This window comes from Phragmites australis, chromosome 23 (genome assembly GCF_958298935.1).
Source record: "Phragmites australis chromosome 23, lpPhrAust1.1, whole genome shotgun sequence".
Classification (NCBI taxonomy): Eukaryota; Viridiplantae; Streptophyta; class Magnoliopsida; order Poales; family Poaceae; genus Phragmites; species Phragmites australis.
In genome coordinates, this window is record NC_084943.1 from 15,165,705 (window position 1) to 15,193,557 (window position 27,853).

General features: G+C 45.3%; 1 protein-coding gene across 1 annotated transcript; it reads left to right on the forward strand.

The window, feature by feature from the left end:
* The first annotated feature begins 304 nt into the window (after positions 1–304).
* Positions 305–4,320, forward strand: LOC133906373 (cyclin-A1-1-like). Its single transcript, XM_062348256.1, has 11 exons — positions 305–725; positions 1,466–1,832; positions 1,933–2,033; positions 2,487–2,579; positions 2,676–2,809; positions 2,913–2,988; positions 3,099–3,175; positions 3,251–3,284; positions 3,379–3,528; positions 3,634–3,768; positions 3,851–4,320. Exons 1-11 carry the CDS (start codon positions 492–494, stop codon positions 3,920–3,922), a joined length of 1,473 nt encoding a protein of 490 aa, XP_062204240.1. The 5' UTR covers positions 305–491; the 3' UTR covers positions 3,923–4,320.
* The last annotated feature ends 23,533 nt before the right edge of the window (positions 4,321–27,853 follow it).

Consider the following 27,853-nt stretch of genomic DNA (forward strand, 5'->3'; position numbering starts at 1 on the left):
ATGCTAGATATATAAAATAGAATTACATGTGATTATGTAACCATGAGATATATAAAGATAGATTTCCTTAAAGATATATTTTATAAATTAATCTTGTGATCTGCCGTAGGTACTCGGCTATATATTAATATGAAGGATGGCACAGACGAAGTGCAAATTTTCTATACAATCTCATACCTCAAACCTCCTGTAATTATTCTTTTTCCATATGTTACCATTGCGGTAAACTCCCATCTCGAAGGACGCATTCGGTGGGCGCAGCGCAAACAAGTGCAGGCCGTCGTTACTGTCGAAGACCCTGATCCACGGCAGCAAGATGAGTCGCAGACAGGCGGGGCCCACCCGCTTTCCAACGTTCTCGTCAGCTCTGCTCCCCCGGCTGTTCGAAAAAAATTTAAACATCCCCTCCCTCCGTTCGTCCTCCCCTCCTACTCAATCTCCTCATCGGCTCATCGCCGCCGGGATCCAAACGCATCCTCCTCTCAACGTTGATGTCGAGCAACGCCGCCTTCCGACGCTCGACGTCGTCGGCAGCGGCCGCGACGGCCAAGCGCCCCGCGGTGGCGGCGGAGAGCGCCGGCGTGGGAGGCAAGGCGGCCCCAGCGGCGCAGGCCAAGAAGCGCGTCGCGCTCGGAAACATCACCAACGTCGTCGCTGGAGCGGGAGCGGGAGGGGGGAGGGCCATCGGCTCCGGGAAGGCCTTCGCGGCCCCGGCGAGCACCGCGGTACCGTACTTTTTGATGCTTCTTGGTTGTTCTTGGAATGGATCGAGTGCATTCCTGCTCTTTTCGTCTGGTGAATCGTTGATGCCTAAATGTGATGTACATTGCTTGAAGCCATCTTCGCCATGGAAATGAGTTATTTTTGGGCAGCTGCAGGAGAGGAGATACGCTGCTATTTGTTGGATTTATTATCCATCCATCCAGTAGTATTTATCGTGTTTTTGTTCGTCATCCGACGTTTCTTGGGATATTGTGGCTTGAAAGATTTTTTCTCTCTTCTTCATCAATCTGATATTCTGATGTGGCGTGTCCTGTCGTTGGCTTAGCTTATGCACAACAGTCCATTTTGCGTTTCACCAGAATCTTACGGATTTTGTGGTTCCACACCGCAATCTGCAATGAATTTAGCCCATTACTTGTACTGTCCTTTCTCATGCTGAGTTCTAAGACTACGTCTCATGGATTTGTTACGTTTTCTTGATTGAAATCGTGGGATACATTGATGATCAAAATGCTAGGATGTACCTTATCCTTTTCGCACAAAATGTAGTAGCATTATCAGATGAAATTTTGTTGTTCACAATGTGTCAATCCTTTGTCTCTGTTTGCGTTGGATTCCTCTCTTGCAATATGATTTTATGCATTCGTAGCGTTGCTGCTAATTCTTGTAATCTCTTTTTGTACCCAATTAGTGGCGAACCCCAATTTAGAGATTTGAAATAACTTGTTCTTTTTGTTCACAGGAATTGAATCCAGCTACCTCAGCTGCACCAGTCAAGAAGGGATCCTTGGCAAGTGCTCGTGGTGTTAGCTCTGCTCAGTGTTCTGCTGTGAAATCTGCTTCGACCAAACCTGCTCCAGCTGTATCTCGCCATGACAGAGCAACACAAAAGCACAATGTTCCTCCTCCGAAAGTGCCGACTGCTGTGCCTACTGTCGCGCTTGCCATTGCACCCTGCAGCAGCGTTGTGTCTCCTCTATACTCAGGAGACTCAGTTCCCATTGATGAGACGATGTCAGCTTGCGACTCTAAGAAAAGCCCAGACTTTTCTACATTGGAGACACGGTCTAATGAACACCTACGTATCTCGGAGGATAGAGACGTTGAAGGTTTGTTTTCCTTGCTGAAATTTCTGTTAGGATTTGTGCTTTATAGTGCATTTGGTTAGTTTTGGCTCATTTAAAATATATGTCTGATTTTATTTAACAGAAACTAAGTGGAAGAAGAATGCCCCTGCCCCCATGGATGAGGATCCGCAGTTGTGTCCTACTCCAGCTCCTGACATCTACATGCTCTTGCGTGACGCTGAGGTGGCATATTCTTATCTGAAGCTTTGTCTGTGACAAAATAATTTTCCTCAAATGCTTAACATAATAACTATTTTTTAAAAATTCTTAGAGAAGATTTGAAATTTTGCATTGTTTATAATTAATGTTGGAGTTGATGCATCCGTCAACAGATAAAAACTATACATCCATTGCACCAAATCAACGAGACCGTAATTTATTTACTGTACTTACGTTTGAGCATATCAGTTCACTTCCCCAGTGTGGTAGAAATAGATTATTGTTTTCTGAAGTTGTTTTGTCGGTGTATGGACTAAACTGGATTTGATCAAATGAATGTCTAAATCTGATCTGACGAGAAAGTCTTCAATTAGGGCCAGGCAAGCTCATGATCCATATATACATTCTAGAGTCCTAGAAGACCTGCTTCTTCCCTTTCGATGTATGTTGTTAATAGTACTCACTGCTTTCTAGCAGACCAAGAAAAGGCCATCAGCGGATTTTATGGAAAGGATTCAAAAGGATGTAACTTCAAGCATGAGGGCTATTTTGATAGACTGGCTTGTGGAAGTAAGCTATAAAGGTTCACAAAAAATAAACTTACTTAAAAGCCTAAATTCAATCTTGTTTGACCTAACATTGTATATATGCTTTTTCCTAGTGCAGGTTGCTGAAGAATATCGTCTTGTTCCAGATACTATATACCTGGCAGTTAACTACATGGATCGTTATCTTTCTGGCAACCAAATCAACCGCCAAAGGCTGCAATTACTTGGCGTTGCTTGCATGCTTATAGCTGCGTAAGATCCAGCTAATTCTCCTTTTATTTTTCTTTAAGTTATTGTCACTTAGTATTACACTGTTGGCATACTGAATTTGATATGTTCACAACTTCAAATTCAGAAAATATGAAGAGATATGTGCACCCCATGTAGAAGAATTCTGCTACATAACTGACAACACATACTTCAGAGATGAGGTACGTTATATGTTACTTTACTTCCAACAGTTCCTTGTTTCTATCTGTTAGATCATGCCATCCAACAGGCCTTATCCGTCGCCATTACTCTCTAAGTTGTACATGTACAGGTTTTAGAAATGGAAGCTTCTGTCCTGAATTACCTGAACTTTGAAATGACTGCACCCACAGCAAAATGCTTTTTGAGGTCCTGCTCTTTTCATTTTATTAACTTTATGACAATATCACTAAACTTCACTGACTCTTTCCTTGCTTACAATAGGAGATTTGTTCGTGCTGCACAAGTATTTGACAAGGTACTGCTGTTTTAATCAGCTTCTGCTTACCGGTTGCAATTCCAAAAGTTATATAAATGTTATTGCATTGCACTTACGACCTCTGTTTCTACAGGATCCAGCTTTGCATCTCGAGTCCATAGCCAATTATGTCGCTGAGCTATCATTGCTGGAGTACAATCTACTTTCTTACACTCCTTCAATAATAGCTGCGTCAGCTATCTTCTTGGCGAAATTTATACTCCAGCCAACGAAGTATCCTTGGGTAGGTGGCATCATCATGTTGCCGTTGGCATATACATTTGTAGCAGTTGCCAAATCAAATGTCTGCATTGGCTAACATATACTTCTCATTGCAAATTGGAAGCAGAATTCCACCCTTGCCCAGTTCACACAATACAAGCCATCGGAATTATGCGACTGTGTGAAGACACTGCACCGCCTTTTCAGTGTTGGTCCTGGGGGTAACCTTACTGCAATCAGAGGAAAGTACAGTCAACATATGGTAACTGGCAGTGCTCCCCAAACTCTTCAGTTAACAATATTATTGAAAAACTAATGCTGATCCTCTCCTTTTCCTTCCTCAGTACAAATTTGTTGCAAAGATTTACTGTCCAGCGTCAATTCCTACGGAGTTCTTCCGAGATGCGACGTGCTAGAGGGGAAGCAGCCCAGGAGTAGTTACAGTTGCTTACTGAATTCTTCCTCTTATGGCTCAAACCTCAAATGCCAGGTTGCACCGGACATCTGTGCAGCTGGTTCGTTAATGCAGAAGGTGCTGATGGCCCCTGTTATTTCAGGTGATTGGCAGATTGTAGGTTCTAGGCCGCTCTCGAGTGTTTGTGATATGTGATGACACTATGACAGCGGTGTGCTCCTTTGTCTTCCTGAGAGAATGCACCTATTTGACCCATGTTTTTTTTCATGTAAATTGGAGTCCTGCAGCAAAGCATAACATCTCGTTTGTAATATCATAAGACTGGGTGTCACAGGACTGCTCGCCTGATACCTTCATAAGGGCATGAACAAACAGTCAGGTGTTTAAGAAAAAAGAGCGTTAAACACCTATATAAAAATTATAATTTCTAATACAAATAAAGACACAAGTATTTAAATATGATTAATAATTATCTTGTTATTAATAATATAAGCAACGGTGTTTAATTAAGCATCTTGCCTTTCACATAAGCACTTATGCTACGGTAGTTGAGAAAAATCTAGTTTTTTTCTATAAGCATATCCTCAAAGAATCTCATTATACATGCTGTAGGGATCAATGACGTTCTAAAAGAGGAGTGAATAAGAACACTTAGAAATCAATATCTCTAAAAACTTTACAAGATAAATTTATTTTAATTTCTATCTAAATGTGTTCTAAGTTTATCCAGTATGTCTACTTTACCGCTTAAGAGGGATACAACCTATTCTAGCAAGTTAAATTGTAAGTATGTAAATACGGAAACGTAAATAAGATAGAGAGATAAACTTGGTACAAGAGATTTTTTATCTCGTGCTATCAGTGACACACAAGTCATCCCTAGTCAATGTTGGAGCTTCACAAAGGATATGTTCTCGATTGTCATGTCTCTTTCGGTCACGGCTCTTGAGCTACAAAATCACCAAGATAAGGTCTCAAGCACGATGAGCCACCAATACGAGGTCTCACCACTAATCTCTCTTCCGATCACTTGTACGCCGTCTTCACTTCGGAGCTTTAGTCACAAAGATAAAGGCATCCGCTCTCTGCACAATCTTTTTACCGCTGCTCCACACTAAATTAGAGGGTCAATAAGTTATCGGTAAGTCACCAAGACTCTAAGGTACTGGCATACCTCTCGGTACACAGTTAGATCACTCCTTCATCCACTCTCTAGATTGCAGCACCGAAGAACACTTCTCTCTATGCCTATAAACACTAATCATTTTCTAATAGTGTGCTTTAATTATCTTGGATGAACACTTTAAGCACTTTAGTGGTTTGGATATGTTCTCAAGTGTGTATGAGCTTTCTCTGGACTCCAACAGCTTCAAATGAACGAGTGGAGGGGTATTTATAACCTCAACCCTGTAGACTAGCTATTGCTCCAACGGCTCAACTTTACTGTAAACACTGGATGATACGGTGACAACAGTAGTACAAGTACCAAACCATCCGTTCAATACAACATCAACAACTAGCCATTGGAATCCTACTCAAATACATTCTGAACACCAGATTATCCGGTGTATCCTTCACTTTCATCATCGGATTATCAGGTGTGTTGTCTTGCGCCAAGCTGAGCCACTTCTTCTTTGTGCAATTAGTTCGTTGTGTAGACCCTCGTACCACCAGACCATCTGATCTGTTGATCTTCATCTTCTACTGAGGCTTTGACATCTTGCTGGAAAACACTTCGATGTGTTAACTTCTTCATCACCGGACGATCCGGTGGGTTAAAATCTTTCCTTCCCTCATTCGCACAGCTTCTGTTAAATGCTCCGGTGTAGGCATCCGATGTGTAGTACTCTGATCACCGAATCATCCGATGAGGTCTTTATTTTCCTCTTCTGAGTGAAAACACTTCGGTGTGTATAGCCTTATGAGTATTGGACCATCCGGTGAATATAAAACACACCCGGGAGAAATACTTCGGTGTGTACAAAGTCCTGAGCACCGGACCATCCGATGTAATTATTTTTCCTGTGACTTATTCAATTCGATCTAAATTTTATCCTGGCTTCGATGATTTCTTCATATATTACATTTATAGAACCTATTACTATATATTCTTGATAAATATGTTAGTTTTAATAATTATATTATCATTAATTATTAAAATTACAATAATGATCTAATAAAGATATTTTCGCTACGTATGCTCTAAGAGCACCAAAATTTAACAGTGCTCAATCGGACCCAGTCTTTACTTTCTGCCTCTTGTCCTTGAGTTATAATAACTGATGCAGTGTCGGAGTTACATATTCCATTTAATAAAGATATGCAAAGGCTCTCTTTACCTAAGTTTGGTTTGATTTTTCTGTCATGAGAATTTTTTTTGTTTGAGTCAGCCTACAGAAAATGATGTTTGAGGTTGAAAGTGTTTTGCTTACCTTCTAGCCTCTTTGGACGGATCTTTCTGGCTGTTTCGGTCAATGGAATAACCGCGTGTCATCTTTACCTTACCTGCAATACCTTCCTACTTAGTGCGGCGGGTGCGGATCCAGTGGCACTAGATACGGAGGAGGCAGGCAGGGAAAAAAAAAAATCTATGGAGGCGTGCTGCAAATCCTTCCGTATACGTCGATCTCAAAGACGTAGCTAGGGACGAGCCGAGACGCGGACGATCCAGCCGAGCGAGCGCAACTTACTTTCCTGAGCTGAGCTCATGCAGCCTAACGGGAAAAAGGTCCATGCAAATCCAGCGCCAGGTCCAACGCATGCGAGGTTGAAGCGTCGTCCTCGCGATAGGTCCATCGAGCTGCAGGCTTCCTCGTGCGCGAGATCGCTGCCCGCCGAGCAGGCCGGCGCTGCTGAGATCGCCGAGGTTGTCACCGCTGATGAGATGACGCTCGTCCCCTGCCGAGCAGGCTGGCACCGTCGAGATCACCGAGGCTACCGGTTCTGATGAGATGACGTTTATCCCTACCGAGATAGTCGAGTAAGGGGGGCTCTAGTCTTAAAAAAAGATAGCCGAGGCTGCTGCAGTTGATGTCCACGACGTCCTGCGGCAACAAGCCCTTGTTCAAGGATGGCAAGGGTTGCGGCTCATGCTCCCATGTAAAGTGTAAGTACGCAAATTAATTATTATCTAGCCATAATTAACTGTGTAATTATTCCAGAACATTAAACACTACTACACAAAACGTCATCACAGGCGAGTGATAACACCTTTTTCACAGGTGTTTAGCGCACCTACCTGAGACCGAAGGCCTGTGAAAATAAACGATTTTCACAGACGCAAAATAGACCGCCTGTGGAAAACCATTTCTACGACCGGTTGGCTTAAGAAACCACATGTAAAAATAGATTTCTACAAAATTTCCACAGGCGGTTGACTTAAGAAACCACCTGTGGAAATCCATTTTCACAAGCAGTTCCTTAAGTCAACCACCTGAATTTCCACAGGCGGCCTACTTTAGTTGCCACCTATAGATATAAAGATTTCCACAGACGGTTCCGTAAGAGAACCGTCTGTGGTATGTATTTCTTTCAAAAAAAAAATAATGAGCATATATTTTATTCCCTTCAGATTTCACATAGTTTCAATACAGATTTCAACATCACAGATTTCAATAGCATAAAAAATTTCACAAAATTTAATATTTAACACAAGTACAATAATATTCACAACATCACAAACCTATATTGCTAAGAGTCTTTCCTCTCCCACTCACAAAGCTTCGGATGGCTAGCTAATTCGCCTCCGTGATCAAAGAATCTGCCACTCTTGTGGATGACTTCATGCATAATAAATCGGTACATATCACGTTGGACATTTTGGATATCTTCGTCTATGAGAGATTAGTTGGTACGTTGGATCATCCGTGCCTGAAATGGAAACACAACTAAAAGAGTTAAAACACTACTGACAATGAAAATATAACCAAATAAGAATGTGCAGACGCAATGATGAGTTACGTCCTCATGGTTCGTTGTGTACCTCCCATTTACCCTAAGAAATTGGCAAACATAGTATCCACAAAGAACGCTATTGAAACCTTGCTTGTGGCACTACAAATAGAAACACAACGTATTCGTTAGTTCAATAAGAGTCTTCGTCATAAAAGTGAGATACAAGCATTAGAAGTGTGTTATTATCGGAAAGTGTGTATGGACCGTCATCGCATCCGTCTTGTCTGTATCGTGTATCCCACATTTCGTTACGTACCACTTGAAGGCCCTATTCGAATACTAATAAGTAATTATTAATTCATAAATGATTTATAAGAATTTTACGTATGGAGATTTCATTTACCTCTGTATAACATCAATGAAATCTTGGTAGGATTTTTGTTCAAGATCGGCTGAGTCAAGGACCACAATTTTGCTAGACTTCAGCATCAACATTATACAAATATAGTGGTTGCTACATGAATACTTATGTTAGATTCTTGATCGATCAATTAAGTTGAATACTTATGTTAGGTTCATGACATATCGCACTTGCTTAAAGTTGTAGGGAGCCAAGATGTAGTCCTTGTCCTGCATTTCTAGCATAGTCCTTCCTATGTAGACTGACATTTCGAGCTTTTTTGTTTTGGTCAAATCTCTTATGACCCTTGATTTCTCCTTGTTACTCTTTCCTTTAATCTTGGGGTCATCAGTCCTCAAGTTCATGATCATGTTAGGCTGGGAAATTCGTTGCGGGTTAATGAATTCGACGGGCCTCTTCAACTTTTCCGTATCGCTAAATTGCATCCTACAGAACAAGTCACTAGTCATTAGCTTCTATAGCATATATTGGTAGATATATAAACGTAGGGATAGATTGTAGGCACTTACAGGCACCACATGCTTATGAGATAGATGTCGAGTTTTTCACGGCGCAACAAAGCGTGCATATCCTTAAAATCCATCATGAGATAGGAGTCTCCGCTTAGATAAACATTAGCGGGGACAAAAGCAGTGATCATGGAGAACCTTGCACGACATGCCCTCATGTACCATTCGTGGAATTTCCTCATCTCCCATGGACCTTCTTGGAGTTGAAACGATGGCAGAAATAGCTTGCCATGCTCATATTTCTCAGGAACATCCAGTGTAGGCAAGAAATCCATCTAAGAGGTACTTAATATTTTGCCGATCTCTTTCGCGAGATCGCCCTTCGTTGTAGATTCCTGAGCGGATGATGCCTTTGCTTTTGATGAGGTCAGAAGCCACCTCTTCACCGGATCAGGTAGAGTCTTTTCGTATGGGGTAACCATGACAGGGACTCTCTGATGCTCAGGTGAATGTGGTGGAGGCGCAGACACTGGAGACAGAGATGCCGGAGTCGCAGACACTGGAGGTGGAGGTGCTGGAGTCGCAGACAGTGAAGCATGATGCGAAGATGCCTGAGGCGGAGATATTGGCCGTGGGGGCGAAGGTGTCTGAGGCGGAGAGGCTTGACCCTGGGGCGGAGGTGTCTGAGGTGGAGAGGCTCGGCTCTGGGGTAGAGGTGCCTAAGGTAGAGATGCTGGGCACGGGGACGGTCGTGACGCTGGCGATTGTGACTTTTGACGACTGAAGATGATATCCCAGGCCACAGAATGAAGTTGCCAACAGCCTCATCGAGAAGCTCGATACCCTTAGGTGTGCTGATGTCTAGCTTGTACTTCATGAAAAGCAGCTGTACCGAGTCCACTTGTACCTTGGCGTAACCGGCCGAAATGTCTTGATTGTGAAACATACGGCCTGGAATGGCCTGGCCCGTGGCAGCCTCAACAGTGAAGTCTCTCTTGCTGACCGGAACATGTAGCATGCAGGGGGTAGCCTCTGTGATATCATCCACATGATATCTCTGGTTATCGGCTTGCGTGGACCCGACGCTACTCTGAAAGCCTAGGCTGGTTGGTTGCTCTATCAGCATTAATGCCCCCCTTTCCTTCTCCTTTTCATTCCACATCTTCATGAATTGGACCTTGACCTGTTCTTGTATATGTTCCTCTAGGGTCTTCTTATATCTATTACGGGTCTTATACTGGCCTGCGGCGTCCGGGAACCCATGCTTCTAGGCCACTTTTGATCCGATGTCTCGAGTGCGACCCGAGTGTTCCATGTTCCCCAGGGCCTTGGTAAGCAGGTCATTCTCCCTGTCGGGCTCTAGAGACCCTTCCTTAGCAATTCTTTGAATGGTCTGGGTCACCTCCATGGTCTCATGACTATTGAAGGCTAAGTCCCCAGACTCGGTTCGTCGTGACCGAGCGTAGACCTAGTTCCTGCTTCACTCATCACAATTTTCTAAAGGGTTCGGTTTTCCAGCCCAGGCAACCTCTTCTTCTTGCCTCCTCCACTCAGGAATTTTGGGGGCGTACCCAGACGAGCGCAAGTGATGGTGGTGCTTGTTCTTCTTCGCAAGGTGCTTCAACGATTCACCCAATTTGATGGCCTCAGGTGTGGTCTTCTGCCTAACAAACTCTTCCCATTGGTCTGGCGTAATCTTTCCGTATTTATTAAAGGGTACCAGGTTCTTCTCCACAAAGTCATTATTCAGCTCACTCTTCCAGCCCCGGAAGCTCTTTCCCATAGTTTTCAATGCATTCTGTTTGGCGGTTTTCTCTGTTCCCGAGGAGAATCGGATGGTTCTCTACAATGTTGCCCATAGGAACTCCTTCGTCTCATCCGACAGCAACCGCCAATCAGTTATAGTGATTGGGACGTACTCCTTGACAAGAAATATGCAACTGTTATGGAATTTGGCGCAGGCCTCACGAGGTGCAACAGGCTCCCCTTCAACACCGACCTGTGTTATTATATAAATGCCGGACGACAACTTGTTTCTGCTACGCTCGACCCTTCTTCATTTCAGTGTAGGCCCAGAGGGACCCGAAGTTTTGGGCACAGAGGTAGCGGTGGGTTGTGGCGCAGATGATCGACGTGAAGATCTTTGCACCCTCACCCTCTAGAGAAAAAAAAGTAGAGTTGACATGAACAAAAGATATTCCTCCATTTAAGAAGTATAAAATGCATTGACTTAACTAAATACCTCTTCGGCGGGATCGTAGTCGTTGTCACTTTCCCGACGTCGGATCTCCCGATCGCACGGAACAAGGCTCGGACTGTGATACGAGCCCGAGCTTTCGCTGCTGTCGGAGGAGGATGGCTGATACGGGCTTGGGCTCCTATCCGACCTCCTACTTGCATCCACCCCATCTTGTATCGGGACGTCCTCTATTGGGAGCGGCCTCTGTGCCGGGGCGCCCTCTATTGGGAGTGGCCTCTTAGGCTCCATGGTACTTACTCGATAACTTAATTATTGTTACATAGAAAGATGCAATAATATTATTTTAGAGGAAAGAAAAGGAATCAATGTATGTGTTTTAAATATTTCGTATAGGAAAGAAAAGGAATCAATGTATGTGTTTTAAATATTTCATATAGGAAAGAAAAGGAATCAGGTGGCATTATTATTGAGCCATATTTAATTCAACTAACTATTTCGTTTTTCTTAGTCTACATTTTTTGAAGCAAATTGTTGATAAATTCTGATGACATTTGGACATATCCATGTTGACATTTTTGAAGCAATAATTCAACGAAGAATGATTTAAGTTTGCACAAACATGAAGTTTCCATCAAGCATGACAAACATGATGTCAGAGGTAGTTCTTGTTGCACACCGTTCTTAAGACTATAAACACACATAACAATAGATGGGCACCATAAATAATTTTCAAAATAGTTCAAGAGATAATTTTGTGAGAGCTATATATATCAATGTAAGAGAACCAAATTAAGGAGAGCTAATACTCTTATTCTTTTAATTCGTCGCACTAACTCAATGCGAGTGCATCATTAATCATGATTACATGCATTGAAATTACAGAACAACGTGTACAGCAACAAAAAATGATAGAGAATGACTCTACTTGAGACACGCTGTTTTTTATTCGCACTATTTTGGTTTTTGCTCATTGGTTTTATCTGAAATACCTTTCAGGCAAAGAAAGCTGGGTCGCAGCTGAAAAGCTGCATTGTTGCACACAAACCTGTGGTTGAGTGTGCAGGACTTATTGAAGAATTGGAAAATCAAATTTCTACAATCATTCAAGAAGAAAGGTTAGCTCCTAGCCGTTTCGTGGTAGACTTTTGTTTGAACTATGTGAATAATTTACATCCTTCGAATTTTTGGGAGGAAAGAGCTATACGAAAAGCTGAAATGGAAGTCACAAAGGTTAATCTTCTAAAAGTCCCATTTTATTCTCAATAAATTTGTTGCCTTTAAATGCCAATTAGTTTATCAGAAATCAGTTTAAACATTCTGGATGGCTATATATATTTACACTTTTCTTTGCCATTACATATTTGAATCTATCAGGCAGAAAATATGATAGCTCATAAGGAAGAGATATATTCACATCCAAAGCGAACCTGGTTTGCTACTACAAGGGAAAAGATGCTTTTGGCAAAGGCTACTAAAGTAAGTTCATCCTAACTTTTTTATGTGCAATATATTTATCGCTTTTTTGGCGAGGTGTTATGCATTTATCTGACACCAATTGCATTTACAGTGTCTTAAACAACACATATTATTCTTGTGTATATGTATTATATGCATGATATTTGATGTCCATAATACTTTTGGTTAACTGGTTATTCCTATATGGATGGCAATAGCATACATACATTGATTAACCAAAACTTCCATACATGCAGTATTAACCAAAACTTCACTTAGGTGACCACTTGTTTTGCATGTGGCATTTCATCGAACATATGGCATGCACAACTGAATATACAAAGCTTCTTAATCTATTTGCTTCATCATGATAGCAGGCATTACAACCCTACTCTCCTGACATTACAACGGCATGATGGTCGGTATCACAAAGAGAAGAAGGGCATCACACGGCTGGCCGGAGCACCGGCCATGACGGCTCGGCCGGGAGGGGGATGGAGCTACACACCACGTACGGCTTCGGCGGCGGTCATCGTCGGGGGGGGGGGGGGGATGCGGCCGGAGTCGGGAGGAGCGCGTTCCGGGGAGGAGGTGGCCAGAGTCGGGAGGGAGCGCGAGCCGGGGAGGAGGTGGCTGGAGTCGGGAGGAGCGTGGCGAGGCGTCGCCGGTGGGACCTCCTCGTCGGGGGCGGTGGCGTCGCGAGGAGGTGCCTCTTCGTCGCAGATGAGGAGAGCAACGGCGGGGGGACGGCGGCGTCGGGGAGACGGTGAAGGCTGCCGGAGTCGAGGAGAGCACATGGCCGAAATCGGGGAGGAGCGCGATGAGGGAATAGGGCAGCCTGATGGCGCGCGGGCAAATTTCGTCAAAAAGATAGGGTTTCAGGGGCCTCGGTGGGTAATTTATATAGAATTAATTTCCACAGGCGGTTGACGTAAGTAACCGCCTGTGAAAATCATTTCCACAGGTGGTTGCTTACGTCAACCGCCTGCGGAAATAATTTTCATAGGCGGTTGCTTACGTCAATCACCTGTGAAAATGATTTTTTTTACTTTTTTTGGCAAAACACCAACTTGTTAATACATGTGCTAAAGCATATTATTTATGCCATACATGCCCTTGAAATAAATTAAAGCATAATCTTACATATTGCATACAAAGTCCTTGACTGTGGATACATTTCGAGTAGAATAACGCAAAAAATCAACTTGTTTGGTCAAAGGAGGCCCACAATGATATTTTCAGAAACAGTAAAGTTTTCATAAGTTACATAACATCGCACTATTTGCCTTGAACTGTTTTCTCTACACCATCAAGGCGTATGTAGGGCATCACAGATCTATCTAGGGTTGCTTCTACAAGTTTGATCTTTTCTGGATCTCTGAAAGACGGCACGTCGTCGAACTGATTGTATTTTCCTCATCCTCCACATTCTCGACTTCGACAATTCTTTGTTTTCCGGCAACAACTATGTGCTTCTTTTCATTCGCGGGGTCGATTATATAGAAAACTTATGCGACGTGATCAACGAGTACGCACAGGTCATCTTTGTGTCCTATAAGGCTGAGGTCAACAGTTGTGAACCCGTAGTTGTCCACCGCCACGCCATTTGGGTGTTTGACCCATTTGCACCGAAAGATGAGGATTTGCAGATTCACTCCATAGTCAAGTTCCCAGATTTCATCTATGAACCCATAGTAGGTGACATTTTCTCCTGTTGTGTCATAGGCTTCTTGTCTTCTGTTCGAACGCCGTTGTTTTGGGTCGTGCTCTTCTTGTCCTTTGCTTTGGTATAAAACGTGTACCCATTAATATCATACGCTTGCCATGACGTAACTAAACTTGATGGGCCACAAGCTAACATTTTCACATTTTTTTTATCTACAGATTCACCATCCAGAAGGTTTTGATTCTTGAACCATGTGGTGAAGCGACGCTTGTGCTCTTTCAAGATCCAATCATATGAGCGGTCTTGATTTTTTGTGTGGAGCTCATCCAAGTGTTGCTCGACGTACGGCGCCACTAACTGGAGCTGCTGCAAGATGGTGAAATGTGCTTCTTCCACTGCTTTGTAATCATGATCGATGAATCTTTTCTTTCCTTTGGTCCCTCTCCCCGACAACCTCCCCTCATGTCGAGATGCTTATACGTGAGAGAGATTATCACTGCCTAAGAGATTCAATTGCCTTGTTAACTCGCAACCTCTTTTCAATTTTTTTTGGAACACAAAATGCACTTTGTTATCCACGAGGTAATAACATAGCTCTAAAGTCTAAACCTAAAATTGTATAAAAACATCCTACATCCTCAATAATTTCTCATGGCTCCTAACATTTCTTCTTGTATATGTGCTTAGTTTGTTCACCTTAGCGATTAATCACCTTGACAATCTCACGAATCATGCATGCATGCAATTGTAGCTCGCAAGTCACACATTGTATTATCTGCACTCACATATACGCATATGCACTTCCAGGTTACAATTTAGTCTAGTGGATTATCGCAGCTCTGTATTTAGTCTAGACTAACTATCAAGAAGGAAACCATATTTCATGAATAAACACAATGGGAACAGAGCTACCGGAACATGCATCACAGAACAATCACAACAAATCACAACTTGTAAAACAAATAGATAATTGATATCTAACTAAAATATTAGATTCGAGCTAGCATCACAAAGTGCAAAAAATCTCATACACCACTATCAAGTATTCTTAGCACAAATAAATCAAACAAGAAACCACTACTAGTTCGGCGAAAGATCTCAATACCAAGAGACGACCAGGAGGACCGAACCCTATGCGGTGAGCACGAGGGCGCCCCCAGCGGCCTTGATCTTCTTCTCAGCAGCCAGTTGCGGGAGGAGGTGGGCGGATGGGGGCTAGCTGCAGGAGGAGGCAGCAAGTGGTGTGCAGAGGCAGCTGGGGCCGGGCAGAGTCAGCCGGTGGTGGGAGGATGGGGGCTAGACCAGAAATCACCTCTGGGAGAAGTCGGGCGGGGCAGGGGCTGATGTGGGGCGTGAGGGGTGGGGGTAGGAGGTGCGGGGGGTATTACCCCAGTGGCAGTGGCGGGTAATTATGCCCCAACTCTACGAGGATATATGAAAATGGGATTCATGGAGTACCTCTTTAGCTACTCCACCAAAATGAAATATGAGAGGAGCTGCTTTATAGATTTGGCGGATCCACGAATTGGTAGAGATGAGGGTGTTTGGAAGGGCTTCGCCCAAACCCACAGTGGAGTTTGGAGCTGGAGCCCTCCAAGCAGGCCTTAAATCGCTAATTAGGCCATTAATCTACTGGCCTCCTAGGTAATGCTACTACTAGGGCGGAGCCAGGATTAGATGATAAGGGGGCTTAAGAGAGACAAACTTGAACCGATTGTAGAAGAACAAACTCTAGGTGTTGATGTTGGTGAAAGAAAATATCTTCCACGAACAAGGATGGCGAGAGCACACTCACACGAATGGCTCAAGCTTGAAGAAGAAATTAAGAGGAAGGAACACTAAATGTATTGATTGTCAAAAGATTCGTCCTCTAGTTTGGTAGCCAGGGGTCTGTATTTATAGTGCCATTCGGGGTATAAATATACAAGTATGCTATTGGAGCAAGAGTTCCGTCTTGTCCCAGCAAGTACGATGAGAGTTTCTTCTAAGGAGGAGACTCTAGCTTGGAGACGAAGTTTAAGAAGAAGGAACATCACAAATGTATTGATAATAAAAGTGTGGACTAGGCTAGGGGGAGTATCACCGAGAGACTGTGATTATACTCCTCTGTTTTGTATCGAACGGCTCCTTCTGACCTCTTTCTTCCAGGTGACCACAACCCCCTATTATAAGGTAGCACATAACTTAGTGTACAAGCTATCATGATATACAAATATCTAGGATATGGCCGAATTACTAGATCTTATCCTGGATAACTACCTTTTACCCTACATAGAAGATAAATATCTATCGTGGTAACTATTTCGGTGCCAGCCCCCTGAGGGGTGAGCCGGTTGCCAATTATGGCCCGGCATCGCTTTGCCGGGGGTGTCAGGATGACTTGCATCGTGTTGGGGTGTCAGGATAAGCACCACTTGCACCGGCATTAATCTCCTGTCACCTCGCATCTGGTCAGCTGCAGAGGAGGGTGTCATTTCTTCCCTGATATTATCTCTGGAGGCCGATCGTGCCTTTAGGCTTTGGAAGGCCGCATGGGCACTAGAGGGGTGGCTCAAAGGGGTCCGCAGCCTCCGGTGATACGGCCTCCTATTGAGTTAAGAGGCCAAAGGCTCTGGGGGTACTTGTTGTAACTTCGAGTCTTTAGAAGGCCACGTACATGCCAGAGTGGTGGCCCGAAGGGGTTCACAGCCTCTGGGGATAGGGCCTCCTGCCGAGTCCGAAGTCTGAAGGCTCTGGAGGGACCTTTGATAGCGATCGTCAAGCATTATCCTCAGGATGGTATATTTTCCCCCAACAGTACCCATTCTCTAGCCTCGATGTTTAGAGGGGTGAGAGGATGTAGAGGAAAACCAACTCCAGCCTGGGTTTGCAACAAGAATGCCCGAAGGCCATTCTCTGTCCTCGACCCCCTCGGCCCTTAACCGCTGCCTGGCTCCGGAGGTAATCCGCCTGGAGCCTGGCGATGGCGTGTCGGAGGCGAAGCCAAAGGCTAGACGGGAGAGGTGGTCCTCGACCTCCTCTGCCCTTAGCCGCTACCCGGCTCTGGAGGTAATCTGCCCAGAGCCTGGCGACAGCGTGTCAGAGGTGAAGCCGAAGGCCAGACGAGAGAGATGGTCCTCAACCCCTCGACCCTTAGCCGCTGCCTAGCTCCGGAGGTCATCTGCCTGGAGCCTGGTGACGGTGTGTCAGAGGCAAAGCCGAACGCCAGATGAGAGAGGTGGTCCTCGACCCCCTCGGCCCTTGGCTGTTACCCGGCTCCTGCAATAATCAGCTGGGGATACCATACTATTTCCCATGCCACACAGAGTGGGCTTTTACTTAATGTTAGCATGATCTTCATAAACGACGTATGAATCGTGTCTTTAGATGAGACTGCAGGGTAATAGCTTTACCTGTTACCATACGTGTTTTGAGTCATGCGGTCCATACATCTTCGTGCGGGGAGGAGGATTTATATCCCTTTGGTCTATTGGCTGTGCTTGTCGGGGGCTAGTGGGCTTCGCACCCCTCTGGTATGGAGGGGCTTGCCTTCAAGATGCCGGGGAATTTTGTCCGATAGGTTTTTTGGAACCTCTCTGTCTAGCGGAGGTTTTTGGAAGACATTCCTGCTTGCGGGGGTTTTTGGAACTCTCTCCGTCTTGCAGAGATTTAGTAAGACTCTCTATCTTGCAAAGGTTTTGGGAGTCTCTCCGTTTTGGCGGAGGATTTGCAAGACTATTTGGCGGAGGTTTTTGTAAGACGCTTTGCCTCACAGAGGTTTTCGGAAGTCTCTCCGTTTTTGCTAGAGCTTTTGTAAGACTCTCCGTCTTGCGGGGGTTTGGGGAGTCTCTCCATTTTGGCGGAGGTTTTGCAAGACTATCCGTTGTTGGCGAAGGTTTTTGTAAGACGCTCCGCCTCACGGAGGTTTTCGGAAGTCTCTCCATTTTTGCCGGAGCTTTTGTAAGACTCTCTATCTTGCAGAGGTTTGGGGAGTCTCTCTGTTTTGATGGAGGTTTTGCAAGACTATCTGTTGGTGGTGGATGTTTTTGTAAGACGCTCCGCATCACGAAGGTTTTTGGAAGTCTCTCCATTTTTACCGGGGCTTTTGTAAGACTCTATTTTTGTCAGAGGTTGGGTAGGACTCTCCGTTTTTGTCGGAGGTTTTCGGAAGTCTCACCGTTTTTGTCGGAGCTTTCTCATGGCTCTCTATTTTTGTCGGAGGTTTGGTAGGACTCTCCGTTTTTTGCTGAAGGTTTTGTAGGACTCTCCGTTTTTATCGGAGGTTTTGTAGAGGACTCTCCATTTTTGCTGGATGTTTTGTAGGACTCTCCGTTTTTGCTGGAGGTTTTATAGAGGACTCTTCGTTTTTGCAAGAGGTTTTGTAGGACTCTCTATTTTTGCTGAAAGTTTTGTATCTTTTTGTAAGACTCTCCATTTTGTCAGAGGTTTTGTAGGACTCTCCGTTTTTGCCAGAGGTTTTGTATCCCATTCGCCATGTATTAACACCGAAGGCTCTACACACTATCGGGGCTATGCAATACCTTCCAGGTGACCTAGGCATACTACGCTTGCAGTGTGTAGTCTTGTCATGCTCCCGAGGAAATGCCCGGGGTGCACTGCAACACTGTCCACCAAGGGTGTTGTCGGTGGATGAACACCGCAAGCGGGGATCCTGAGGGACCCCCTTTGAGATTCGGCCTGGGGGCTGATTCTGGATCTACCTCGTACGTGGATTTAATGCGAATGTATGAGGTCTAGGTGGGAAGGATGATCATCGGCTAGTAAAAGTAAATGCTCAAGAGATTTTAGACAGGTTCGGGCCGCACGGAGCGTAATACCCTACTCCTATGTGTATGATGTGCTATTAATGCTCTTGGAATGCCTTTCTCTGGATCTCTGTGTTACAAGGTGTTTTGTCTAACTCTTGGGCTTCGGTCTTGCTTCTTGCTTCAAGTTCGCCTCTAGTTAGCCTGTCGCTAAAGCTTCTCCGCTAAAAAACCTCCTCGTTCTCCGAAGTGCTCCCTCCCCCCTTTATCCTACCGGGGGGAGGCTCGGCGTGCCCAAAACGGGGGCATAAGTCCCCGTAAGCTATAAATAGAAAGCAACCATTATGGGTCGACAATTTGATGTTACAGGGGTTGAAAATGCGCCCTCTGGCCGGTCCCGTCGCCCATTACGCCCCAACTTTAGCAGGTGCAGGGGGCCCACCGGCCAGCCGCTGAACATCCCCGCATGCCCGTCCGGTCAGAGCAGACCTGACACGGTCTGACACGGTAGGGTGGCAGGCGATACGCCTCGAGCCCAGTGACGATATCTCCAAGCCGTTTCCTTTATGGGCCCCGCAGGGTGACGTGTGATGGGACCCATCGCATTAAATGTCCCCACACCTTCCTGCCAGGTGGTGGCAGGGACTGATGTACTCAGTACGATAGGCATGGGGGGGGGAGTGGTTGGATGTGACCGGCCACACTCCCTCTTAAACGCAGCATCGGGCTTCCCACCGATTGCCACCTCACCGTGGAGCCCTTGTGGGGTCCACCGGCATGGGGCTTCTTAGGTCCTCGGGGAACTCTAGGCGCTCGGGGGCCAACTGTTCATGGCCCCGAGCACCCCCTCCCAGGCTTGTCTCTTCTCGGGTCCTCGGGGAACTTCGGGTACTCGGAGGCCAACTGTTCATGGCCCCGAGCACCCCTCCCGGAATTGGCTCTTCTCGGGTCCTCGAGGAACTCCGGGTACTCGGGGGGGCCAACTGTTCATGGCCCTGAGCATCCCTCCCGGAACTGGCTCTTCTCGGCTCTCGGGGACCATGTCCCCGAGGGATGGCGTCACGTGGCACTGCGCTGTCCTGGCCTCGGGACTCGAGAACCCCTGGTTTCCAGATTACCGACAGGTGTGCTCTGGCATTTGGCATTTATACGACCGAAGCTATGCAATACCTTCCAGGAAACTAAGCTTGATGCCCTCGCAGTGATCTAGACATGTTCGCTCGCGGTATATAAGCATGTCGTGCAACAAGGATTCCTTGCAACAGTATTCCTCATAGCACCGCATCCTCACATCAAGGTCATCCCTTGATATGCGGTGTCCACACTATCGAGGCTATGCAATGCCTTCCAGGCCACCTTGGCATAATCTGCCCGCTGGGTGACCTAGGCATGCTGTGCTGCTGCAGGTGTGTGGGCTCCACTGCCACCAGGGCAAAGCGTACCCTCCGGAAAACCTTTTCAGGTGACTTTAGGTTTAGGCAAGCAATGCTTACAGGTGTGTGGGCTTGTCTTGCCTCCCAAAGAAATCTGTTAGGGGCGCCACAACTACATTACCAAGGAAGTCCCTTGATAACCGGCATCTGCACACTATCAAGGCTATGCAACGCCTTCCAAGAAACCTAGGCTTGATGCCTTCGTGGTGAGCTAGGCCTGCTATGCCCACGGTGTGTAGACATGTCATGCAACGAGGATTACTTGCGACAGCATTCCTCAGAGTACCGCATCACCGCTCCAGAGAACATCCCCTGGGGCGTGGATTCGACATTGCTGAGGCTATGCAATGCCTTCCAGGACACCCTGGCAAAATCTTTCCTCTAGGTGACCTAGGCATGCGGTGCAACTGCAGGCATGGGTTTTTCATGGTTACGTACTAGTTAAGTTTTGCAGTCTATTGTTGTCAATAAGTAGCTAATTGCACTATAAGACATAGCTAGGTCAGACGACTAATCATAACTCATGTCAAATGAAGATGTAACTTAAGTTCTACTACTTACTGCCAAACAGGGACATAATCTAGATTTACCATTTTTATCTAATGGCTATCTGTTGTAAAACTTCTAGCAGTAAGGTTGGAGGTTTCCAACATTTTTTTATCGTACTGTACGAAAGATAGACCAACTGGGTAAACTATCTATAGGTAATAGTGGTCATACCTTTGCCAGAATAAAGCCTCTATTATGAGGCTTGAAGGCGTCAAAGCCTACTGCTAGGTTGGGAGAGATGATCCTCGACCCCCTCGGCCCTTACTCGTTGCATGGCGACAACGTTCTTTGATTCAGTCCTCGTCATTGGTATATTGCACCGTCGGTAGCGAAGTTGATGGCGATGGAGTAGGGTCGGAGGACCAGAGATCTGCCTAGGAGTTTTCCCCAGGCTTCTGACCCCTGTGCCATCCTTCGTCGGTTCCCTTTGTGGCCAGGTATCCTGCTTGTCTTTCGAGGTACTCCTCCTAGAAGGTCGTGAGGGTTCGGCAGTCATTGGTGTTGTGGTCACATCCTGGTCCATGCAGGATACACCCGTATGCCTCTGGGGTACCAGAGCTTGTGGTTGATGTTGAGATCGTTGCTGGGGGCCGCGTGCCCCAGAGCTGATGGTTTTCCCATGGCCTCCTTTCCTTTGGGGAGACCGTTGGGGTCGTCTAGTGAACCGGTTTTCGGAGCCGGAGTGGCTCCAACTGCACCTCACTAGGCGAGGTGGACTTGGGGTTCCTATGTGTGGTTGGCGTCACAAGGGCTGTGTCGGAGGCGCTGGCAGGGTTTGCGCACTCCCGAGCATTATGCCTCTTCAGAACCTTCCTTTGCCAGGGAGGGGGGGGGGGCGAGGACGACGCTGGGTGGACAAATTCTCCGAAGGTGTTGGCTTGCCCGAGGTGTCCCAGGTGTTGTTGAAGGAGAAACCTTGAGACCAAGTCCAGGCGGGAGCATTCTGCGGTTTGACCGCCCAAAACCACTGGAAGGCAGCCTGCTTGGCTGCGACTTCCGTCGTGACCTCTTCTGGTGCAGCGAGGTCTTCGCCATGTAGAGGCTGGAAGGGCTTCGTGTCATCTAGAGTTTCTGTACCGACCCAAGGTTCTGGGTCGGTCAAGGCTGGAGGAACACCATCCCATACGGTAGCGGGGCTGGAGGGTATACGTGATGTGAACGGTTGAGACAGCCACGCATATGGTTGCATGGCTGCAATGGTGGATATGGCGGCTAGCGCGTTGGTGGTTTTTCTGGTGGATTGCTACCTCTCTTTGGCACTTCTGTGTTCGGTCCCCACGGACAGCGCCACAGTTGGAGCAAGAGTTCATCTTGTCCCAGCAAGTACGGCGAGAGTTTCTTCTAATGAGGAGACTCAAGCTTGGAGACAAAGTTTGAGAAGAAGAAACGCCACAAATGTATTGATAATAAAAGTATGGACTGGGCTAGGGGGAGTATCACCAGAAAACTTTGCGATTATGTTCCTCCATTTTGTATCGAGCGGGCTCCTTCTGACCTCTTTCTTCTAGGTGACCACGACCCCCTATTATAAGGTAGCACATAGCTTAGTGTACAAGTTATCATGATGTACAAATATCTAGGACCTGGCTGAATTACTAGGCCTTATCCTGGATAACTACATTTTATCCTACATAGAAGATAAATATCTATCGTGGTAACTATTTTGGTGCTTGCCCCCTGAGGGGTGAGCCAGTTGCCAATTACGGCGCCGCTCTGCCAGGGGTGTCAGGACGACTTGCATCGTGTTGGGCTGTCAGTATAAGCACCACTTACACCAGCATTAATCGCGCATCACCTCGTGTCAGGTCGGCTGCAGAGGGGGTGTCATTTTTTCCATGATATTATCTCCAGAGGCTGGTCACGCCTTTAGGCTTCGGAAGGCCGCATGGGCACCGAAGGGGCGGCCCGAAGGGGTTCGCAGCCTCCGGGGATAAGGCCTCCTGTTGAGTTCAGAGGCTGAAGGCTCTGGGGGTACTTGCTGTAGCTTCGAGTCTTTGGAAGGCCACGTACATGCCGGAGAGGTGGCCCAAAGGGGTTTGCAGTCTCTGGGGATAGGGCCTCCTACCGAGTCTGAAGGCCGAAGGCTTTGGAGGGACCTTTGATAGCGATCGTCAACCATTATCCTCAGGCTGGTTTATTTTCCCCCAACATATGCCCTTACAGAGATAACGGTACAAGTTACTGCCATACTGTAGGGACCCAAGACCGGTCGAACTTACACAGCCCGAGACCTGGTAAAAATACTTTTACCCCTACCTAGAAGATATTATCTATTATGGAAAATACAGTGGTGCAAGCAACTGTAAGGGTATGATGCTGAGCCGGTCGTCAATTGCGGCACGGTGCCGCACTGTCCCGGGTTTCAGGATGGCCTCCACTTGCACTGGAATATCAGAGTGACCCTCACTTGTATCAGCATTAACTGTCGGTCACTTCGTGTTAGATGAATGCAGGGGGTGTCCTTCCATTGCTGATATTTCCTCCGGAGGCTAGCTGTCTCCCTCTCCTAGAGAAGGAGCGACCTGATGAGCTCTTACGGCCTACGGAGGTTGTAGTCTCTGTGGGGAGTCTAGGGCTCCGAAGTAGCACCAGATGGCGACTCCCTGGTAATACCTGTGGGCTGGGGCATTTCCTCCAACATTTGAGATGAACCTATTTTCCATTATCAACTTAAAATATATTATTTTTTGTTCATATATAGATTCACCCACATTAGTAAATCAATGATCTTTGATATAATAGATGACATACATACATACATACATATACATACATATATATATATATATATATATATATATATATATATATATATATATATATATATATATATATATCCATTCAACATCCTGATATTGCCTTTGCTAGTTCGATATGAGTCTATCATAAAAGTTGCTACAAAATCTCTATAGCTGAAAATAACTAGCCCTCATATCAATAAAGAGTAGAGTAATTGAACATCAATCATAAACATTAACCACAAATGTTCTAAACTTTGTAAAATTTGGCAAGAAAAAACACTTTGTTACATGCATTCACAATAACCTTAGGTAGTAAATTTGTGTTAAAAAGACATAATACTTGAATATATATAATAGATAATATGAGTTTATATGCCAGTGAGCTTTAAGTATTTTAGCAATATGTTGCTTGGCTAGAAAACATGAGGTTTGTGTTGGTTCTACCAACGTTAATAGCAGGTCTGATTCAGCGATAAAAGAGTTGTTGCCAAGAAAGAGTATAATAGCATGAGTTATAAATCGAGTGCATATGTCGATTAGCAGGCAACCAAATTTTACATAAATGTATAATCTAAAACAACATCAGTCCATTGATAGGTTCTAGGTGTTGGATTATTATTATTATTATTTTTTGACAAAAACAAATATGATTTTCACATAGGTAACACATGCATAGAGGGGGGGGGGTCTAATACATGCTTAGGGGGGCCTGGCCCCTAGCTGCCCCCTTGTCTCTACCCCTGCCTACTACACCTACAAGTGTGTAGGATTAAGGCTCAGGTTGCATTGCATTGCAATAAATAGCTCCAATTGAAACACCACCGGTTGCTGCCTGCTATCAAGGCTTCCTCCCTAGCTCTTGTCCATGCAGTCTGGTCAAACTCTACTGTTGATGATTAGTAAACCACCAATTTTATGAAATACATGATGAAAGTAGAGGATAATAACCCTACGTCATATGTTCTAGTATTGATCTTCAAGATAGAGTAAAGGGGGGTCATAGCTAGCCTAGATAGGATCTAAAACTAGTCGAAAGCTCGTGGTACATGGCTTGGCGAGTTGTTGATGTAGATCATGATTATGGTTGTGATTGCCGATCTGATTGGGATTGCCCTACACAGGGTTCCCTAGTTCCATATATATAGGGGGTTTCCGTGTAGCCTCCAGACTCCTTTCCAAGTAGGATTCTATCATCCTTAAATTTAGAGATAAATGTCCTTGTTTAAGGATCTCCTTGATCCTACATGCAATTTCTATACGTCCAATGACTCATTTCCTGGATACAGTCGTATGCTGTAAGAATCTAGGAAACCCTAGGGGATTTGTATATATATAGAATAGTTGTATATGGTAGTTATATACTACTCATCATCAAACCCTAAATCAGTACGTAAAATGAGGCTGTGATAGATCACTCTATAAAGATCCCAGGTTGTCCTGGAGATTGCGAGGAGGCTAGTCGGGCAAGACTATCACAATTATCCTTTCTTTGGATGTACATGACCTCAAGACCAACATATTTTTTCTCTAGCTTCCTCACCTCCACAAGGTATGCTGTCATGGTCTTGTCTGAGGTTTGATACTCCTTACTAATTTGCTTCACCACCAGCTCTGAACCCCCCCCCCCCCCTTCATGACAAGATGGTAGACACTAAGCGCAGAAGCTACTCAAAGACCTGTGAGCAAACCTTTGTACTCGGCCACGTTGTTCATGGTTGGGAAGTCTATCTAAAAAGCATATTGCAGTATTTCTCTAGTCGGAGAGATGAGTATTATCACAGCCCCCGAGCCTTTGAGCATGTCACACCCCAAATACATGCATATTCATGTTTGCGTGCATTCCATAAGCATTGGATGGTTTATGTGCAAGTTTGAATTGGTTTAAATTTGAATTGAATTACAAAAAGGAAATCACGTGAAATGATAAAAATACAATTAAATGAAGCTTTACATAGGAACTCACTTTTTCACCTATTACCTAGGGATGAAAATAATTTTAGAAATTAGTCTATCATGTGAGATGAATATTAGTGAATTTTTCTATATTTTTGGGAATTTATTTGAGGCCTTAAAAATTTCTAGAAGACTCAAAAGTAGTCTTTTTTGGAGAATTTTAATTTGAATGTTACATAGTCTATTGATGTGAATCCTGTTAAAATAGGTTCTTTGTGAATTATAGGAGCTATCAAAAAGTTTGGTGAATTTTGGAAGCACCTAACACCATTGTTTGAGCAGAGAGATGGAGAAGGAAATGGTGTCTCTGTTGTTTTTCTAGAGGACCCACCTACCAGCCTATCTTCTTCCTCTTGTTGTCTCACACAGAACTAGAGCTGGGACTTTGGGCTGTATTTTTTGGGCTAGCCCGAGCCTGGCACGACCCGGTCCAGCTTAAGTCCGACCCGGCACGAGCACTGATGGGCCGGGCTTACTCGACCCGATTTATGGGCCGGGCTGGGCCTTGATATGGGGCCCAATGGGCGGTCTGGCCCGGTAAAAAATGGGTTCGCGCCCTCACGCGCGGTGGACTGTGGTGGTGCTGGGCCCGTGCCAGCCCGACCTGATGAGACCCATCGTGCATTCGGGCCGGGTCTGGGCCTAGCTGAAGGTGGCTTGGGTCAGCCCGGCCCGACCCGAACAGTTTATAGGGCCATTCTAGCACGGCCCGAAAGGCCCGAGGCCCGAAGGGGCCAGGTCGGGCCGGCCCGACCCGACCCAAGTCCCACCTTTACACAGAACAAAAGCGACATGCGGTTGAACTCCTCTGGGAAGTAGGGACGGTGCCTCCACGCATGCTCCACCTTGTGACCTCCCTCTGTAGCAGGCTGAGCTGCCTTATCTCCAACCCCACCGGTTCACTAAACCCCCTCCCATCTGCCCCTCTGTTCTCACTCTGTTATTCTCTCTCTCCTCTCAGCCAAGCACAGCAGCAGCAGAAGCTAAGCTTCCCTCAACGTCCCGAAGCAAGGAGCAACTGCACCGCTGGCTCCTCCATTAGTCATCGCCTTCTTCCCCTCCATCCCAAAGACGAGCTCGCGCGCACGTCTACCTTCCCCACTGCCAACGACCTCTCGAGCTTGACCCTGCCGCCAAGAAGCTCGACACCACCCACTGCTTCGCCGTCTTCCTAACCAAGCCTGCCGCTCGGTGAGCTTGCTTCACCCAGGTGATGTCTCGCTAGCCGTTTGCCCACCTCCCCGAGTTCTCTCTCTCTCTCCCCCCCCCCCTTCTTCGTGCAAGGCCGAGCGTCGTCGCCATAGACGTCAGTGAGCTTCCTCCGGTGGTCTTCGGTGTGTGCATGTCACTTGGGACGATTCCCCATTGTTCCTTGGTGCCCCTATTGCTGGCCAGTTGTCACACCATTGCAAGAGTCGCCACCGGCAAGGCCGCCGCCACCTTCCTATGTTTGAGTTGACCGGGGTTAGTGATATTGAACCGGTCAACAAGGACTGGTCGCAAAGATCTATGATTGAGGCTAGCACAGCCTCAGTGCAAAATGTTCTGATGCGCTTGTCTAATTCGGTTAATCAGAGAAATGCTAAAACGAGTTATTTCTCAATTGTTAAATCAGTTAAACGTTGTAAAATGAATAGAAAATTTGATACGATCTAAAAATTGTGAAATAATTTTTTTAGCTTTGTATGATCATTCTCTACACTAGAAAAATGCTAACACTCATGTAATTTACATTTTAATTTCCGTATCGATTTAAATATGTTAAATATTGTATCAATCACCATTAAATCATGGTATGCCTATTTTTTAATTTATTACCATTATTATTTATAAATATAGTACTTTCTAGGAAAAATAGTGGTCAGAATTTTAGAGTAGTTTGGCACGTATTTTTAGCACATGTTTGGTCTCACATTGTTGACTTCTAAAATTTGTTCAGAAAATAATAAAAATGATTTAGGGGTAAATAAACTTCTTAAATTCTTTATTAGTATACCCACACAGGAAAAATAATGGTTGGCATGTTAAATCACTCCTTAATATAAGTTTTGTTTTAGTGTACCCTCTTTTAATTAAATTGGTAATTAGGACAGCACCTCGCTTATTCATTTATACCATGAGCTTATGATCATTACTTCACATAATTCCTATTCTATCATATTCTTTACTTATTTCAATTCATTCATGTGCATTTTCATAACATTTAGATCACTCTGCATTGCATTTCATTCATGCTCATCGCATTGAACACACTCTTTCTTTGGAGAATGAAGAGCCGAAGAGCGACGCAAGCATGACGAGGGTGATCCGGATGTTGTTGTTGTGGATTGTGAATTTGAGAATCAATGCAAGCATCTATGCATATTTCACCTTCATTTTGGATCATGTGTTGTTTAAATTGCTAGGTTTCACTATATATATGTCAT

Bases quoted from the DNA above. Each gene is read 5' to 3' on its own strand.
- LOC133906373 (XM_062348256.1), top strand. From the start codon at position 492: ATGTCGAGCAACGCCGCCTTCCGACGCTCGACGTCGTCGGCAGCGGCC. The intron at 2,989-3,098 runs GTACGTTATATG...GTACATGTACAG, and splicing joins ACACATACTTCAGAGATGAG to GTTTTAGAAATGGAAGCTTC. The intron at 3,285-3,378 runs GTACTGCTGTTT...CTGTTTCTACAG, and splicing joins CTGCACAAGTATTTGACAAG to GATCCAGCTTTGCATCTCGA.